Source organism: Python bivittatus, unplaced genomic scaffold, assembly GCF_059951505.1.
Source record: "Python bivittatus isolate LINGU-HERP-01145 unplaced genomic scaffold, Pbiv_v1 ctg000210_np1212, whole genome shotgun sequence".
Classification (NCBI taxonomy): Eukaryota; Metazoa; Chordata; class Lepidosauria; order Squamata; family Pythonidae; genus Python; species Python bivittatus.
The window spans coordinates 5,810,441-5,830,200 of NW_028277053.1; the positions used below are offsets into that span (position 1 = coordinate 5,810,441).

A 19,760-nucleotide genomic window follows, 5' to 3' on the forward strand; every position below is an offset into this window, starting at 1 on the left:
ACACCAGGAACAAGCAATATAAACATGCTGCTTATATGCAAAATATTGAATAAAATATGCTTTTTATTCACTCTTGAACACACCAACATTTATATTTCTTATCACAAAAGTATCAGCATTTAACTTCTAAACGGGGTATTCCCTATTGCACAGTTCCTCACACAGATTGATAAGCTGCTGTGAATAAACTGACACTAACAGTTTCTCACAACCCATTCAAAAACTGATAATCCCAAAATGACAAGTTTGGGCCTTATTAATTTCCAACTTAGTAGCAATAGATACCATCTTAAGATGCGTAACACAATCTATTTATTTGTCTGCAGCTATCTTTGTCCTGAGGCAATATATGTCATAACTAAGCTAAACACCAAATCCGGATTTCTTCTTCTGGCCCTGTTCACTCTTTGAAGACATGCAGGCGGCCACTGGAATTTCCACCCGCAACAATATACCTGGTGGGGTGCCAGGAGTTGATGGAACAAACAGAGTTAAGGTGATCCTCACTGAACAAGGAGTGCACCAGTTCTCCGGTGGCGTGAAAGGTTTGGATCTGTCTCGGCCGTGCCATGCTCCCCACCACAAAGCAGTCGTCCCTTTTGGGGTCCCAAACGGCCTGGAACCTGGTCAGCCATCGGCCTGTGTTGTTGTTGTGCCTGTTCAGAAAAGAGAAAACAGGGATGTAGTTTTTGCTCACTTGCCCCCTAAATTCCTGAATGACAATCCAATACCAAGACCTGTTCACTGTGGGTAATCTTATATATTTACACAGTTTCAGTCTCATCAGTACCGAGTCAACCTCCTTGTCTTAACTCACCGTATAGTTGCGAGGATAGGAGCTAAAGATGATAAACATTTGGTTCCGAAGATCCTGTAAGGCAAAAACAAACTTTAGCCAAATAACAAATCCCAGCACCTGGATTAGGTTTTAAGGGAGTAGGTCCCAAACTCTAAGATCGTAACTGCTGCCTTACGTGCCACTCTTCATAATACTATTTTTTATTTTATTATATATGTTCTTATTTAGATCTTATGATATAGTACTCATTGTTTTTCATTTATATATATAGATGTATGTAACAGTTCTACTATTGGAACTTTCACCGTATCTAGCCTTAGGCTCTAATAAACAACTTGATTTGATTAAGTGCCACTTAGGGCTTATCCACGAAGCTGCTTAGCCTTGCTCCCCGCCCCAAGAGGAAACCTCGTCGGTGTGAACGGTGCTGCCCCCACGGCCTGCTCACGGACACAGGGCAGTCTGTGCTGCTCTCCATACAGCCTTCCTGCACGACGCAGCGGAGACAGCGACTGGGAATCTCCCCGGCTGACATTCCACTCTTAGCCAACATCAATAACTGGAGGAAAAGTTGCCACCAATTCTCATCAAACTTTCTCATGTGAAGGTGTTCCTCATATGCTGGGGGCACTCTAATCACATTGGTACTGTAGTCATCTGTCTCTTTTTGCACAATCATCATCAAAACTTCCTTGAGGATCAAATTTCACCTCTCCGGGAGCATGCTCCAATGACACAGGCTCAACAAGAAATGGATACAGCCAGGCATAGCGTCAGTTGGTTAGTATCCCGCTATCCCGCCTGTATCTGCCTAGTCCACTGTCTTTGCTCAAGTCCCAAGTTCCTGACAGAGGACTTGCTTTTCAAAATGGAGAGCCTCTTTACAGTCAGTTGATACCCGTTGTGGAAGTGAAACCAACTAAGCCAACCACCCAGCCCATAGGTTGACTCCTCAAGAACATAACTGCCAGCTTTGAAAAGTAAAAGCACCACAATGATCATAAGTGCGACACCAGCAGCAACCAGGCCCTTCTCTTCTAAAAGAAATGACATGCTTCAATTCAGCAGATCAAACACCAAAGAATCAGCTGCTGCTTCCTCATTTCTCATTTGAAGCTTCCCTGGCTTTGCACACCAGACATTTGCAAAGGAAAGAAGCCAGGATGACTTTAAACTGCATTTACCAATTTCAGACCACACCCTGCTTCCTTCCTCCTGCCTATTTCCTCAGAACCTATTCCCCCCTTGCTGTTAACCATTCCCCTCGTTGCCTCCCACCTCCTGGGGGGGGCAGCTTGAGTTATTATTACTGTACCAGCATTCTTTCCCCTTATCTACACCAGCCAGCTCCTCCAATAAAAAGGCCTTAAACTCCTTAAAACTTTCGGAGACATCATGAAGGGAGAACTGGGAGCTGATTCCAGGACTGGAGACCAGATCCCTGACAGGAGAATGTGAACGGAGCCAAGATGATGAGAGGGAGAACCCAGGGCAGTTGGATATTAGGTGGGTGGGTGGGTGTGTACACAAGCCCCAGTAGCTTAAACTGGCCTCTGGCTCCAATAGTGAGCCAGCAAAGAGCCCTGCACTGCACGGAGATGGGAAAACCTGCCAGAAGGCCCAGATCAGCCCAAACAGCTTTTCTAGATGAAATCAGGGGACGGAGAGAGGAATTGGGATCAGCTGCCAGGAGACACTTGCATTAATTCAGGTGCAGAGACAGTTGCATTAATCCAGCAACTTTCAGCGTCATTAAGTCGCTGCGCTACCATGTCCCCTCCTGGATGTTTTTCCCCCATTGTTATTTTGAGTTAAATCCCAAAAGGGATGGGGGAAAGGGACAGAGACAGCAGCCGAGGAATGCAGGTGGAGACCCACCCCGTGCCTGCTGGTGGTGGCATGCCAAAAGGAGGGCAGCAAAGCCAGAAAAGCAACCCCTGTGCCTAGGACAGCGACAACCTCTCACACCTGGACACCCCCCCGACACAACAGAGGCTGGGCAGCCTTGTGCAACGGAGACACCACATTTAACGACAGCCTTGCCTTGTGCTGACTGAGCCATGGCTGCAGAGCTCTTCCACTTGTTTCTGGCTTTCAAGAAGTGGTTTGTTTTGAGCTAGGCTGTTCGTTAGCCAGGGGAACAGGTGCAGAGAATGCAGTCGGGTCAGTCTGGGCCTGGACCGACACTGGAGTGATCTCAAAGTGATGTTGAGTCGGTCTTCAGTGGAAATGGCAGACAGGGAGATGGAGAGGGGACATCTATGCTCTTGGAAGTGGCAGTCATTGTGGGATGGAGAAACAACATGCCTGCCAGTACGCTCTATCAGGCAGCAGCAGAAAGACTGGCGATCGGAGGGCTAGGCTGAGCAAGGGGGCAGGAAGAAAGGGACCATGGATGGACAGGGCAGTGGAACCTCGACAAGACATGGGTGGCTTAGCATCTCTGCATGTTTGTGGAAGCTACTGTGCTGCCCTGGAATGGAGCAAGTGGAACCCTGAATGCGCCGAATCTGACAGAGAAGGATCCAGTCAAGGAGAAGAGAGTAGACTCTGGTTCGAGCGGGCTTCCCTCAAGTCCGAGGACAGCGGGGGGAAGGGCTCCTCCCCTCACCCCCACAGGCAGTATACCAACAGCAAAGATGCACAAGAGGCCTGGGAAGAAAATCTGATGTTGGATTAGTGCAAAGAAAGTGGGACACTCAGGTGCACCTATGACTGTGAAACAGCTGACACTTTGCAGCCCAGAGCTGACTAGCTAGGATGTAATCTGGGAAGCAAGGAAGGTGGGGGCAGATACTGGCACACTCTGAAACCCTGATGGGCAGAGGAAGATATGCTAGGGGACACTGGATAGGTTGCTGGAGAAGGGGGACCTGCACATTGGTGCAGGCCTTTATTTCTAACCCTGGGCTCTGTGGTCTGACTCTTGGACACCCCAACTCAGATTGGTGCTGTGCCCATAGAAAATTCAACAATGGATGAATGCACTGACTGGTATGGATTGGTTGGGCACTATGCCTTGGGATGTCAGGGATGGCCTGGGATTTCATGGTGGGCCCCCAGCAGATGCTGGATCTGGTTTCCCCTTCACAGCAGATGAAACGTGGTCTGGATATGGAGGAGGTTACCACCTGTCCCTTACCATGCTCTGATCACTTTCTAGCCAGGTTGCAGGTCACAAGCACCCTTGATCTCTGTGTAGGTGAGGAGCCTATTAAGATGGCCCACCCCAGTGCCTAATGGATCCCGAGTGTTTGGGAATTCCCTGACAGTTCAGTCTCAAACCTGATTCATCTCCAAACAGTTTTCAGTTGCCAATCCCAGCTGGCTCCATGCTTCTTGGAGGAGCTGGAGAGAGCAAAACAATGCCTAGAGCAGCCCTGGTGAAAAATGGGACACCACCGAGTCGTAGCGTGTGCCCACATTTGGGCCTACACAGTGACAACTGGCACTTCTTCGCTTTTGCTGCAGCTGCAGATCCTGCGCAAGTTCACCCAGAGACCTTTTGGCAGGAGGCGGCTCCGGCAGGCTGCTTCCCCCTTTCTTCTGTCCCTCGGGGCCAGATGCCAACTGGCACAGCCAGGGGAAGTGGACTGGACCACCTCTTGCTCTGTGAACCGACCTCCTGACTTTTCAGTTTGTGGAACCTGACGGTCAATGGTAGAACCAGAGTTGCCTGACTCCTCACAGTATTTATAAAAGGGTTATAAAGGTACGTATGTTGAATCCTCCAGCATTTCCCCAAGCCCTCTTTCAACTGACTTTTTCTGTCTCATCCCCATTTTGACACAGAAACAAACTAACTCCCTTTGCTCTGCTCATACTGCGAAGAAAAAAGAAAAAGAACGGTTGCGAGGGCAAATCTGCCTCAAGAAAGAAACATCTGGTATGAAGGTACTGGGCAATTCCCCTGGCCTTTTTACCTTGCTAAATAGAGTATTTTGGTTGCCCAGAGCTGCAGGACAGGAAAATTAGAAGGAAGACTCACAAAAGCATAACCTAACACAAAGCCAACTCACACATACCTCAGTGTATCATCAGCACAAGTTGTCACCACTCTGTCTCCGGTCACAGGTGAAAAGTAAGCTGAAGCAACGCTCTTGGTGTGTCCGGTGAGAGCAAGTACTGGCTGGCTTCTGCTCTTCAGGTGCCGAGCATCATAAATACTGACGTTTCTGTAACAGCAATGGGAACATGATCTTTACCAGGACTGTCCATTTCCTAGGAAGGGAATCTCCTCCCACCAGTCCCGGAACAAGCAGGACTAAGGAAAAAGAAGGCACGTCTCCTCCCACAGTGGAGAATCCAAGTTCACAGTTGTGGGGAATCAAAGTAAGGAAGCTTTTCAGGAAGACTCTCCGTGTCCTGCGAGTGAAGAAACAGGTTTTCAGAGATGATAATGAGAGAGAGGATTTTTCGAACACATTTCTGGAATTTAATGGGGCTGTTCCCCCATTACTGCTTGCTTTCCTGCAGGATCACCTGCTCAGCCTACATGAAGTTTGTGCTTGAGGCCCCTTTTTCTGGTTTGTTATGTCACCATCCTCAGCCTTGTCAAACAAAGTCTAGTTGAGCCTGACTCCTAGTCTGATGCATGTGATGGAGCTCCCAGCTGGGCTGAGGGCTTTTTGATAAGGCCACAGGGTTGGTGCGCAGAATTGGAAGAGAGCAGAAAGGTGTTCTGTACCCTGGGAGCAAAGGAGTAGTGTGACAGGGAACTTGATGATGGTGATGATGATGGTGTATCCAAGAAGAAAACCTAGCACCACAAAGCCAGCTGGCTGCATGCGTGTGCCATGCATATAAAAAAGTAAACAAAACCAGACTCAAAGCTTATTGGGGATTACGTGGCCCTTCTCTGGGCCTCTACATGGGGCTACCCTTGAAGAGTATCCGGAAGCTACAGCTGGTGCAGAATGCAGCGGCGCGGACAGTTCTCAATGCCCCTAGGAGGACACATATAACACTGCTGTTGCGTGAGCTGCATTGGTTGCCAGTTTGTTTCCAGGTCCAATTCAAGGTGTTGGTCATAACCTTTAAAGCCCTTCATGGCACAGGACCAGGTTATCTAAGGAACTGTCTCGCCCCGGTTGTTTCAGCCCGCCCCACTCGGTCCAGCAGAAGGGGCAGGTTGCAGATCCCACCGGTCAAGGATCCCCCCCCCAGCATCTTGAAGGTTTTAGTGCTAAAATATACAGGGGGTTTTCAGGACATTTTTAATGTATGTTTGTATTTTAATTATTTATGGACTTTAGTCACTGTTGGAGGGATTGGTGTGTTTGTTCTTTTTTGTTATTGTGAGCCGCCCAGAGTCACCCGTTGGGGGAGATGGACGGCATACAAGTTTAAAAATCAATCAATCAATCAATCAACTAGCAGGAATTGGATGACAACTTCTGAGATGTTGCAGCTGCAATGTGCAATGCAAATTAGCTAGATTTTGATGAACTCTTAGTGTCCTTCACTTGGAGAAAGGATAAAAATATTAAAGGTTGACAGTTTGAAAATCTTCCATTTTCTAACAGTTCAAACAAAAACAAGAATTCTGTGGGGAAAAACAGTGCAATGCACATCTGTTAGCTTCTCGTTTAGCATGTAAATTAGAAGTGTTTGTAACATGTTTTATATTGTAAGTATTTAAAATTACTTAATAATTAAATGATGCATCACTTTTTGAAATTATCTCATGTAATATTTAAGTTAATGTTTTGAATGAGTAGCATGGATAGACCTAGTAAATAGATTTCCTTAATTTATGTACTATTTCTATATATTTTACTAATTTAAAAATGCAGTGTCCATGTTCCAGCTGAGATGAGAAGAAAGGAAAGTTTCATCGTTTCATTCTCCCAGTAGAGATTAATGACTATTGCTTTAATTTAAAACAGAAACAAAGAGGATTATGGAGTATCTAGACAGATACCTAGGCCAACAAGGCAACAGAACGTTATCCCCTATCTGTAAATTGAAGAAGTGAGAGTTCAGGTGAACGCAACATTTCATGTAATCTAGCTGGAATCAGACATAAAATGACTTTTTGACTAACAGTATAGAGGAAGTGGCAGAAGACTGGAGAAGACAGAAGACTGTTCCAATCTTTAAGAAAGAGAAAAAAGTGGATCCAGGAAACTGCAGGCCCATTAACTTGACATCAGTAACTGGGGAAATCCTAGAAAAGAGCATCAAGCAGTGGGTTAGTCCTTAGAAAGGAACAAGGTGATTACTAGAAGCCAGCATGGATTTGTTAAAAGCAGGTCATGCCAGATTAATCTGTCTTTTTTGACAAAATAACTAGACTAGTAGACCCAGAGGTAGCAAACCTAGACTTCAGTAAGGCATTTGATAAACCTGACAAATACAATGGAACAATGTGGGATGGCTTGTCCCACGATCAGATGGATTCATAATTGGTTGAACAACCATACCCAACATGTGGATCCATGGCCACATGGAGAGAGGTGGAGGGAGGGAGAGGTGGAGGGAGAGGTGGAGGGAGAGGTGGAGGGAGAGGTGGAGTCCCTCAGGGTTCTGTCCTGGGCCTAGTGCTCGTCACCTAGTGCTTTTCATACATGACTCAGATGAGGAGATAAAAGGGATACTCAGCAAATTTGCAGATGACACCAAACTCAAGGTTCAAAAGGATCTTGATAGACCTGAACACTGAAACCAATCTAAATGTAAGGAAACTTAGTTAGGAAAATCCAGATGCACAGGGACAAGCAATGAGAAAGATCTCGGGATCCTAACAGACCACAGATCAAACACGAGCTAGGCGTGTGCTACAGCTGCCAAAGAGCCAAAGCAACTCTGGGCTGCATCAACAGCGTTATACGGCTGAGATCACAGGAAGTGATAGTTCTGCTCTCTGCTACGCTGGTCAGACTAAATATTGCAGCTACAATAGAAGGAGGATGCTGAGGAACTGGAAAGAGTGCAGAGAAAAGTGATAAAGATGGTGAGGGGCTTGGAGGCTAAATCCTAACAAGAGTGCTTTTAGGAACTGTGTATATTTAGCCTAAAGAAGAGAAGATTAAGGGGAGACAGGATAGCAGTCTCCCCTCTTTGAAAGACTATAACAGGGAAGAGGGTGTGGATTTATTCTTCAGCATCCAAAGATATGACAAGTACTTACTGGTGCAAGCTTTACAGAGAGAGGTCCAAACTTAAAATAAGGAGGGATTCCCTGATAGCAAGAACTATTAAGCAATTGAACAGTCTGCCTCCTGGAATCATGGAGGCTCCATCACTGGGTGTTTTCAAGCAAAGGTTGGACCACCATTTGTCTGAGATGGCCTGAAGATTCCTACTCTGGCAGGGGCTGGACTAGAAGACCTCAAAGATCCTTTCCAACCCTATGATTCTATGATCCTGTCAGCTGCTCAATTATACTTCTGATTCTGTTTGTAATAGGTTCACACTGCCCCCCATCCCACCTCACTGTGGGAACCTTCATCTGGAAAGAGAAACATTGTACAAAAGTGGGTTTTTCTGGGAGATGGGTCTGAACAGATGGCTACACATAGTTTTATTTTGTAACAGAGCAGAGGACCAATAATTCTGTCCCCGCATCTCTTCTTCTAGCAGGCCTTAACTGGGATGGATGGGTGATCTGGGAGGGAGGAAAGGAACTGATGCGGATCTTGGTTGGGAGCCTCACAACTATTAATCTAATCAACAGGTAAACTTCTTGGTGCAGATCCTAGGATAAGGGGCAAAAAAAGGTCAACTAGATATGGTGGCCTATTTAATAGGACAGGTGCTCCACACCCACTCCCACATGTTGCAAAGCACAGCGCTACTAGCCAGCAGTTGCATAAGCATCCTGCTCACATCACAGGGGAACTGCCAGATCTCCTCCTAAAAGTTGCGGGAGATGCCAGACCCAGAACCTCTGAGGAGAGCATACCTGCATGGTGCTGAAGGAGTCTCCCTTTCCAGTACAGTGGGGATACTGTTTCTTCCCAGGTCAAGACCCCTCCCCAACATTGTGCCCAAAGCAGCCCAAGGGGCTGCTCTCTCTTCTGTCTTACTGCAAAGGTGTTTGACTTGGTACTTCACTTGGGATGACAATCAAGAAGGCGTTTCAGATGAATGGGAAGGAACAGAAGCTTTGTAGGACACAGCAAAAGCTGAGATCTTTTTTTTTTTTTTTTAGTATTCACAGCATGTTTTAAAATTTTGGACTTAAAAATCTGTAGAATAATTTTTTCTACATAAAGCAGAAATGCAAAGTATGCACGGAAACAAGTTGGTATCACCACTTCAATCAAGTTGAATCCTACTGCTTCTAGACCATTCACTTCTTGCAGATTAGACTGTATACACTCCCTGTTAATGCTTATACGCTGGGTCAGTGTAGTTCAGAGAATGTGCTTCAGGGAAAAAAGTGAAAAGCCAGTCAACAAATATCCACACTTGGGGGTACTTGTGAGCATCAATGGGAAGCTCCTTCCTCTTTTCCCCTGCTCCATATTGTGAGATAGGAAAGATCACTTGCAGACAAGAATTCCACTTCCACTTAGTAAGACCCAATGCTGATGTGGCTCCGGGTAACCTGCTTATCCGAACGCATATCTCTAGTAGGCCTTTTTGACCAATTTATATTCATTACGCCAAACACTTTTCTTCGGATCCTATTCTAATGCAAACAGGTGGCTGTTGCTTGCTTAGGGCAGCTCCTTCCCAGTTCCTACCAGGCTAGTAAACATTGGCGTCAGCGTGGGAACCTACCTTTCCCCAGCAGTAATGAAGTAATGTCTACTGATGGGGTGAACATGGACCGTTCTCGTCTTTGAATGAAGATCTGCAGAGAGCTCGGGGGAATGTATCGGTGTTCTCTGATCCACTATGGCCACCCTTCCATCCCACATTCCTACAACCAAAGTAGAGGCATCACTTGCCAAGAAGTCAAACGAAGAAAGGCTGTGGTCCTCATTTCTGTATATCTGTGAATGAGAAAGAGGTTTCCATTTAGGCTATGCCTGAAATACATCTAGTGTTTGCTATCCAACCACAACAGGGACCGGAATTTAGGTCACTAAGCGATTTGGTCATTAAGCAAACCAGAGCAGATTTTATGACCTTTTTTATGATGATCGTTAAGTGAATCACATGGTCATTAAGCGAATCCAGTTTCCCCAATGGGTTTGCCGACCACATGATTTGCTTAACAACCATCGTAAAAAAGATTGCAAATTGTGATCAAGTGACTGCAGTGGTTGTAAAGCACTTATCCCAAGGCCATCGTAACTCTGGACCATCATTAAACAAAGTCGCTAAGCGAGGACTACCTGTATATTATTTAGCCTGAACTACTGATTTTATGCTTGCATTTCACAACAGTTGGAGATTAAACTTCCATGTATTGTTTTCAAGTGTCACATGCAGCACATTCAAAAGATTGAGAAAAGCAGGCTTTCTTGCAGACAGATGAGTTTCCCAAACACATAAAAATAAATGTTCACTCTCTAACTCAAAAAAACCCCTAAAATTTGTTTCCCGGAAAGGGTCAGGACACAGTTGGAAGTTGCCACTTAGAACAAAACTATCTGAGATGGCCTGCAATGATTCTCTCTAGAGCCCCAGACCTCGATTTGTGGTGCTCACCCTCCGACAACAGCAAGGGACATCCCAGGAGCATGGAAGAGAGCATTTTTTTCCCCCAGTTTCGTTTGCCTCCTGGAACAGGGCAGAAGGCCAAGAATGGGACAGTCCATCCCAAACTCCACTGGACCTGACAGACTGCACCTAAATAATGCACCTAAATTCTTCATTTAGCTTTAATGAAGAGAAGACTGAAGGGAGACATGCTAGCAGTCTTCCAATACTTGAAGGGCTGCCACAGGCAAGAAGCATCGATTGGTTCTCCATAGCACGTGAGGGTAGGACAAGAAGCAAAGGGTGGAAGCTCGTCAGAGGGAGATCCAACTTGGAAATAAGGAGGAATGTCCTGAGGGTGAGAACTATTAAGCAGCGGAACAGCTTTGCCTCCCAGAGTTGTGGTTGCTCCATCGCTGGAGGTTTTCAAGAAAAGATTGGACAACCATTTGTCTGGGATGGTATGAGGACTCCTGCCTTGGGCAGAGTGTTGGACTAGAAGACCTCCAAGGTCCCTTTCAACCCTATGATTCTATGAATCAAGCTATGCTCCACTTTCTAAGGGAACAGCACTGTCAGGAGTTTGCAGCCTTTTCCTAAAAAATATGTAAGTATAAGGTTACTGTAGTATCAGACTCCCACACTGGGCAGGGGGTTGGAGTAGATTATCCACAAGGTCCCTGCCAAATAATACATCCTAGTATTATTTAATGGCTGCAAAATATCAATATTCACCTCCTCAAAAATTCTTCTGGTTACATCCCCACATCGTAATGTGCCATCATAACTCAGAGATAAAAGATGAGCAGGATTAGCGGGAGAAAAATGCAGGCAGCTAACTGGCTGGCTATGGGGTATGAAGATGTACTTTCCATTTTCCAAACTGCAGTCCTGAAAAACACAAACCAGAGCAGCATCACACAGTTACTGCCTTTCCCAGGGAGCAGCAGAACTTGCAGCAAGGTCTACCAGGAAGCAGAAGCAGGGACAGGAACGCAATGGTTCACCGAGAGGATCCCACCCAGGCCCAAGGCAGGTATTCTCAGAAAGTGAGAATATTCCCAACTTGGATGTACACAAACAAAAATAAAAAGAATTTTGTACTGATATTCCCACATTTCTGATTTAATCAAGGCAGGCAAAACCAGCTGAGTTAGGATTCTGGAGTTCTTTCTGAGCCCCTACCAGCAGTGGCCAAAGGAGGTGTCTGCATTTTCTTCTTTGTAAACAAGTAACGTGTTGTGTTTGTCAGCATGCTTCTATTTTTCACTTGGGTTGTGTGTGAGGGTGGTGTATTGATCCTGGTGCTCCTTGATCTCTCAGAGGCTTTCAAAAATGTTGATCATGGTGTCCTTCTGGACCTACTGTGGGGCTTGAGATTTGGAGGCACCGTGTTACAGCAGTTCTCCTCCTTTCTTTGGGGCCAGTTTCAGGTCATGCCTTCAGACTCTTATCTGTGGAATACCTCAGGGCATGATGCTTTCTCTCCTCCTGTTCATCTACATCAGGGGTTCTCAAAGTACGGCCTGCAGGCCGGATACGGCCCGCCAGGGTCATTTATCCAGCCCGCCCACCTGATTGGCCACCACTGCTGTCTGTCACAAGTGGAAGTGTCGGGGCTATGTCTGGAACTGCAGGCAATGCACGAGGAGGGAGACTGCAGAGTTGGACTATTCTACATGACAGGTATGCCGGGTCCAGCGGCTCTCCTCCTCTCATGTTTTTTTCAAACTATAGTCCGGCCCCCCAACATTCTGAGGGACCGTGAACTGGCCCCGTTTAAAAAGTTTGAGGACCCCTGATCTACATGAAGCCACTGGGGGAGCTCATCCACTGGTCCAGGGACTGGTATCATCACTAGGCTGATGATATCCAGTTGTACGTCTCCACTCTGGGCCAGCCAAGTGATGCTGTGGATTTCTGGGTCCCCTAGATGTGTGGAGTCTCCATCTTTAGTCTTGGATGTGGCTGCGGTTTCCCAGTCAGGACTGGTGCACAATCTGGGGGTCCTCTTGGACTCCCAGAGCCTGCCTGAAGAGCAGATGGCAGCTATGCCCAAGAGCCTGTGACCAGTTGTATCTGATGGGCCAGTTAAGCCTGTTCCTAGATCAGGAAATCCTCCAGACAGTCACTCATGCTCTAGTCACTCCACAGTTGGACTTCTGTAATGTGCTCTACATGGGGCTGCTTTTGAAGACCACTCTGAGGCTACAGCTCATATGACACTTTGTCCTGTGAACTGCACTGGTTGCCAGTAGGCTTCCTGATGCAATTCAAGGTGCTGGTTACCACCTATAAAGCCTTTCATGACATATATGGTTTCTGCTCCTCTGGGGAGCTCAGGCAGAGTGGGTGCACTTCACTTCCCTTCAGTCAAACAATGTCGTCTATCAGAACCCAGGAGACAGATCAGCTTGACATCAGCACGTGATGCATTCACAAGTACTCAGAAAACAACATGGGTTTGTTAAAAATAGGTCATGCCAGTAAATCTGTCTTTTCTGACAAAATGGCTATATTAGTAGAGCAAGGGAATGCTGGGGATGTTCTGTGCTTAGACTTCAATAAGGCATCTGATAAGGTTGATAAGAACCTCCTTCCTGATACAATGGAATTGTGTGGGGTGGATGGACCCACTATCAGATGGAAGTGGTCCTGAATGGATCTATGTCTACAAGGAGGGAACTATGCAGTGGGGTATTTCAAGGTTTTGACCTGGGTCCAGCTCTCTTCATCATTGTCATAAATGACTCAGATGAGGGGATAGAAGGGATGCTCAGCAAATGTACGGAAGATAGAAAGCTGGGAGGGACTGCTAACACTTCAGAAGACAGGCTCAAGGTTCAAAAGGAACTTGACGGACCCGAAAATTAGGTCCTATATGCAATTCAGTCAGGCAAAAGGTAAGGATCTGCACTTTGGCAGGGAAAACCAGATGTGCCAGTACCAAATAGACATTACAGAAGGAACTGGGTATCCTGGTAGGCCGCAGTGTGTTACAGTTGCCAAAAGAGTTAATGCAACCTTGGACTGCATCAACAGAAGTATAATGTCAAAATCACAGGAAATGATAGTTCTGCTCTATACTACTCTGGTTAGACTGCACCTAAATACTATGACTACAACAGAAGAAGGACAGTGAGGAATTGGGAAGAGTATAGGAAGAGTGACAGAATGGCAAGAGGCTTGGAGACTAACTTCCAATACTCAAAGAGCTGTCACAGGGAAGCGGGTAAACAAGAACGAGTGGGTGAAAGGTTTACAGAGGGAGATCCAAACTTGCAATAAGGAGAATTTCCTGATCATGAGACTACCACACAGTGGAACAGCCTACCTCCTAGAGTCATGGGTGCTTCATCTTTGGAGGTTTTCAAGCAAAGGCTGGACAGCCCATTTGCTTCTCATGGTCTGAGGATCACCTCCTTGGGCAGGGGTTGGATTAGTAATCTCCAAGGACCCTCCCTATGATTCTGTGAAAAGGAACCCCACCCCCTACCTACCAAGAACCTCATAGATCCCTCCATGAGAAAGAGTCACCATAGGCCTTGCAGCAGCTTCTGCCAAGCTGTGAAAACAGAGAGTGGAGGGTTGGCATCCAAGTCAAAAGGATTGCCCCCCAGCCACATGTCCACTTTGGAAAACTTAATCTTCCATTCACAACCATTTCAGAGTTGTATTTCCACACTCTGCAGCTCCAACAACATGGCAGAAGAAAACTTCTACCCCACTGAGAAAGCCATGCAACTGCAGATGGCTCTCTCTTTCCAGGGCACCCAAGTGGCCTTAGCAAGGAGCAGTCCTCTTGTTCCTGATTTGGCATTTTGTTCCTCCCTCCGCACTGGGAAAGCAATGTACACAAGCAGCCAGGAGGAGAGGAACAGAACCAGGTAGATACAGAGGGTGAAAAGGCTGCTCTAAATTCTTTCCCCCACAACTTCAGGAGAGAGAAAAGAGAAACAAAGGAAGGAACAGCTGCACAACAAGCTGATTAAGCAGCTCAGAGGCTCAACGTGAGGAATTGGAAAGGTTTCCCCTCAGATCCACCGTTGCTCTCCCCTCTGGTGACCTTTTGCTGCCTCCTCTTTTACCAGCAGAAAGGACATTATTTCGTTTCTTCTGAAAACACAAGATGAGTTTATCTACAGGCCAAAGCAATGTTAAAAAAGATATTTGTGCCTAACTATTTTAGCAGTTTGTCTGATACTTTTGGATGTTTAAAGCCTGACACACTTCACTAAAATGGGACTCCAGATGATATACATCTAAAAACAAATAAATGAATCCCAAGAATAAAATAATTATTATAGAGCCTAAACTGATCTAACTCTAAAATTGGCTGTATTTTCATTCTCTACCTGTGACACTGTTTTTCTCTTCATTGGTATCTTTGAACTATAAAAGACCTTATAAACAGTAAGACCTTTTACAAGACTGCTGAGCATGGAGATCATCCAATAGAAGACAAGATCAGAAAGACAGAAAGCCTTTCTTAAGCTTCTTCATCTCTTTCCAAATCACAGAACCTGCATTCCTTGGAACAAAGTACAAGCCTCTTTGCTACCCTACCAAAATCCTGTCGACTGAAAGGGAAACAGAGGAGTCTGACTGCAGCTAAATAGCAGCAAGGCCATTTCTGAGTTTCATCTTCTTGCTGACGATACTCACTTGCCCAGCACCTTGCATCTTTCACAGCCAAAAATGTTCCTTGTTTCCCTAAACATTCAACTATTCCTACCTAACGACGTATAGATGCTATCCTGAAATTGGAGTAAGACATTACTGCAAAGAGAATGGAACATGAAGTACTTACCAAATCCCACAGGCCAATCTGCCCCCACTTGTCTCCAGCTGCCACCAGAGTTCTGCTTTCGGATGGATGGACAGCCACAGAATAAATCCGGCTTTTCACCACTTTTGCAACATGTTCTTCCCTGAGGACCATCCCACGGAGATGAATTTTGTAACTGGGCCAAAATAATTGACATGTTAGTTTAAACAAAAAGCAAGCAAATTTAAAAAGCAAGTTAAGATTAATTTCAGAGTCACCTTTCTAAGTTACATGTGCTCTTCTGATTCTTCTTTGGCTCCACCTAGTTAATGGTTAGAAAACAATGCAGAAATTACATATATTAAGTGTTCAAGCTCTCTTTCAAACTTACTGGTAAATTCTGACAATACCTGACTTATTTTTGCCCACATGTGGAGAAATGTGTCAGCTTCTGGCTCCTGAACAGTAGCAACCATTTGATGAGGTCCAGGTGGCAATCGGGCCTTTCAAAAAAGGAAGAGACATAAAAAGCAGTGGATTGCTTATATCTTCATTATCAGTACAGTCCACAAAACAAGCGGCAGGCAGAAACACTTCACAGATTCCTACTCTAATTATTTTGCTTTGTTTGCACAATCCTTGAGCAAAGCTAAATTCTAAGATGTGCTCAAAGCAACCACATGCTTATTAGCGAGGTGGCAGTGGGAATCCAAGACTACTGGGAAGAATTGGAAGTCCCTGCACAAGATAACCGTCAATCAGAAAAGCTTTGCCAGCAACAGTGAGAAAGCCCCTAACTTGTCTGAGCCGCCCAGAAGGCCAAGCACAAGCACATCTTAACTTGCAACTCTCCCCTTTGGTCATCTTACATGCTCTTCAACAGAAGATTCCAGCTGTGCTTCTGCCTCTGGTAGGGGAACACCCAGTGGATCTATTCTCTGCAAACGCATGGATCTTCGACAAGTTGTCTTAGTTTCTGCCTTTGGAGATTTAACTCTACCGAGACAATATAAGTTCACCTCTAAAATCTCGTGCTTCAAAGAATACATTCATGTCATTAAAACATTTGCTTATGCCCTGTTTGTTATTTTCATTTACTTGCTGTTCTTGCTGTTTTAATTCTTACTGTATTTTCTATCATTTCTTCCCTTTGCTATCACTAGGGTTGCTGTACTACAATCTGGAGATAAGAACTCAGTGTGAGCTTCGCTAGATGAGGCTGGAGACCAAGACCCCTGCAACTCTTCCCCAGCTGGCTAACCAGATGCATGTGGATTGTTTCCTCTGGCCTATGAAACAGAGGGGGCTGCCAGTCTTCTCCAAGAGCCCCAAGTGGCCCCTCCAGAGAAAGCAAATAGTTTCCTCCAGCCCAATCCCCAGGCTACACCCAGAACCGTAAAGAAGAAAATTGCCACAACATGGCATTGCTAATGCCTCTCAGAATATTCATCCACGTTTCTTAAAATGTGAGGTCTATAGTAAAAATATGCACTCAAAAGACCCTTGGACAGATCCATATTTTTGTATTTCCCCCTAAATAACTTCTTTTCTGGCTGGTCTATAAGCATTTTTCACTATTTCCTCTCCCACCCGAGAGCTGCAGAGGGCATCCTAGAGTTGCAAGTGCCCAGTGAAGGCATCAAGTTCTGTCCTCTGGCAAGTAGAAGAACCCCAACTAAAGCTCCCAGATAGATGTTACCCAGCTTGAACACATCCAGTGAAAGGGTACCCATAACCTCTCTGAAGTAGGATCCCTCTTACTGTTTGGAATTGTTTCCTAACACTGAATTTGTATCTGCCTTCCTATAACTAAAATCTGCTATTCCACATCTTTCACTCCAGAATCCTGACAGAGAACAAGGCTTGACCTTCATCTACAGCCTTTCAGCTATTTGAAGAGAGCTGTTTGCTGCAGTGAACGAAAGTGTATGGGCCCTTTAGAACAATCCATAACCTGCAGTACCATGGCAATCTGAGCTGTATCAAAGTACTACTAATAAATAAGGAGACACTGGTTAAGTAACACACCAAAGAGTATACTGTGAAATTTCTCTAACTTTTTTTCCTGGTTCTTCAGTATGTTAGATATCCTGACCCATTTTGGATCATCTGTGAATTTAACAAACATTCACCCACCTCATCGTCCATACTGTTAATAAAAATGTTGGAGAGTACAGGACCCAGGGCTGAATTCTGTGGCACTCTATATCTATGATCATCTATATCTACGATCAATGAGCCTTCTCAGAGCATGATTTCTGAGTCAACAATGTATTCACTGAAATGTCCTACCATCCAACCTAATTAGCTTCCTAACCAGAGAATGACACACAGTATTTTGCAAATGCTTTGCTGAAGTCAAGGTATGTTGTATCCATAGCACTCACAATCCACTAAGCAGGTTACTTGATCAAAAAGATTAACTTCTCTATACCAGTTCTTGATAAATCCATGCTGACTAACTCATGTATTGCTTTCAAGAGACTTGCAGATGAACTGCTCTAGAATCTTCCAAGGAACAGGTCAAAGTAACCAAATCTTTCTTTTTCACCTTCTGAAAATAGGGTCACCAGCCCTTCTCCAGTATTCAATTTATTCTCCAGGATTTTTCAAAGATATCGGGTTTCAGTCATTAAATTTAGCAAGATTTTCTAGGTTCCTGGATCCAAAAGGTACTCCCTAGCCATGTTTTTATCTCCAGTCCTGTCCTTCCACAATTCCCTGATGAAACAACCACCATCTTTTGGGAAAAGACTGAGAGAAAAGAGATGTTGAGTATCAGTTTGTCAAATCTACACCCCACCTTCCTTGAAATACTCCACCGGGACCTCCCTTCATTTTTCCCCAACAGCAGCCTTGCATGGTAGGTTGGGCTGTGAGAGAGGAAGCTTCTGTGACCAATGGCAAACTTGAACTCAGGTCTTTCTGGTCCTAGACAAACAGCTTAGCCACTAAACCAAACCGGTAGTTCCAAATATTTGCCCAAAATGGCCTGTAAGAACTTGGTTGATACCAGGGAGCATTTTGCTGCTCTTATTAAGCAACTGATAGACTGATTCTTGTCTTAGTTTCTTAACACTGCCATTACACTTCCAGTCTACCAGTAGGTTTTCTCCCTTCGTGCCTGCCCACTTATTATTTTCAGAGCTTAACTGAGCCACCTTGGCCTCTCCTGCTGCCCCCCATTTTTCCTCTCCTTTACGCTCTTCCCCATCACGAGCGTTGCTCCCCAGCCACTTGTTCCGTGTGCCATCCTAACAGGCATTGCTCCATTTTTTGAAGTCCAGGATATGTATTTGAGCACACTCGGATTTAGTACATACGTTCGTGCGAATCACATCACTCTCTTGTAAGGTAAGCATCATTACGCTAAGAAATAAAAAGCAAAAGAAATAAAAAACAGGAAATAACGGGGGCTGGGGGTGGAGAAGGGAAATATGCCGCATTCCCTCCCCAGCCCATTTGATCCCAGCCCATCCTCGCTGCTGCCTTTTGCTCTCCTCGCCTCCTCCTCTCCGAGGACCGCCCTACCTCCGTGTAACGACCCCGACCGTCCCCATCTCCCGCGTCCCCTCGGCCTGTTCGCTCTTCCTTCACGTCTGCAGCTGGGCCTTCCCTCACCCTGCAGGGACCGACCAACCACCTCAGCGCGCCTCCGGCCGTTCCCTTCTCCTCAGCCCGCGCCCCTTCCGCGCCTTGCCCCTCACAGGCCGCCTGGGTTCATCTCGCGAGGTGTAGCGGCTGCGAGAAGCGCGATCTTCCCGGGGCTCCGCGGATGCCGCGGGGAGGGCCGCCGGTCGCGCGCCACGAGAACCTTCCCGCGGGGACTGCCAGGTCTCCGAGCCGCGGGGCGGGCGAGGTACGAACGGGCAGTTTTACCTCCTCGTCCCTCGCGCCTTCCCCGTCGGGGTCATTCTTCGCAGTCTGGCGGCGGACTGGAAGGGGAGGAAGAGGTCAGAGGCGCCCGGCTGCGCGGCTCCGCTTCTCCCGCCAACGCGGGCCGCGCCGCGCCGCGCCGCCCCCCGCGCTTCACCCGGATCCGAGGCGCCCCGGCCCCGCGCGCCACGCGGCCGCGCCCACCTCGAACAGCTCCAGGGACGCGAAGAACTCGGCGTTTTCCGCGATGTTCCTCAGCCGCTTCCTCTCGTAGGGCGACAGCTGCGCCGCCTCGTCGTCCCGCGGGGCGGCGGGCGCCTCGGGCGCCTCCGCCTCGCCCCCCGGCCCCGCGCCCCCGCCGAGGCGCCGCCGCCCGCGGCCCCCCGCGCCCGCCCGCGCCGCCGCCGCCATGGCCGCCCGGCTCCCTGCTGGCGGTTCCCCGGGGTCGCGCCGCGCCTGGGAGCGCGGGGCGGGCGGGGCCTCGCCGCGCGGAACAGCCCCGCCGCGGCGCAGGCGGGGCTCCCGGCCTTCTCGGAAAGGCGGCGGCGGCGGGGCTCGCGCCCCCGCGAGAAGAGCAAGAGCGAGCCGGGGCGGCGGGCGGACCCCGGCCGGCGCCCCCTCCGGGAGCCCCCCCGGCTTGGCCCTGAGCGCGGCTCTTCCGCCCGGGGGCCCGGGCAGAGTCTCCGCCGGGCACCGTTGGATCCCTGCTCCGCCGGGCCT

General features: G+C 47.2%; 1 protein-coding gene across 1 annotated transcript; it reads right to left on the minus strand.

Annotated features, from left to right (window-relative positions):
* Nucleotides 1–45: 45 nt before the first annotated feature.
* Nucleotides 46–19,760, minus strand: WDR76 (WD repeat domain 76). The gene is made up of 11 exons (XM_088139284.1): nucleotides 19,245–19,760; nucleotides 19,044–19,099; nucleotides 16,034–16,160; nucleotides 15,575–15,667; nucleotides 15,443–15,486; nucleotides 15,207–15,360; nucleotides 11,132–11,287; nucleotides 9,530–9,744; nucleotides 4,825–4,974; nucleotides 818–871; nucleotides 46–656 (listed from the first exon to the last, which is right to left on the minus strand). Exons 1-11 carry the CDS (start codon nucleotides 19,449–19,451, stop codon nucleotides 401–403), a joined length of 1,512 nt encoding a protein of 503 aa, XP_087995410.1. The 5' UTR covers nucleotides 19,452–19,760; the 3' UTR covers nucleotides 46–400.

Bases quoted from the DNA above. Each gene is read 5' to 3' on its own strand.
- WDR76 (XM_088139284.1), bottom strand. From the start codon at position 19,451: ATGGCGGCGGCGGCGCGGGCGGGCGCGGGGGGCCGCGGGCGGCGGCGC. The intron at 15,361-15,442 runs GTGACTCTGAAA...ATTTTGGCCCAG, and splicing joins AGCACATGTAACTTAGAAAG to TTACAAAATTCATCTCCGTG. The intron at 4,975-9,529 runs GTAGGTTCCCAC...TTGCTGTTACAG, and splicing joins TTCATTACTGCTGGGGAAAG to AAACGTCAGTATTTATGATG.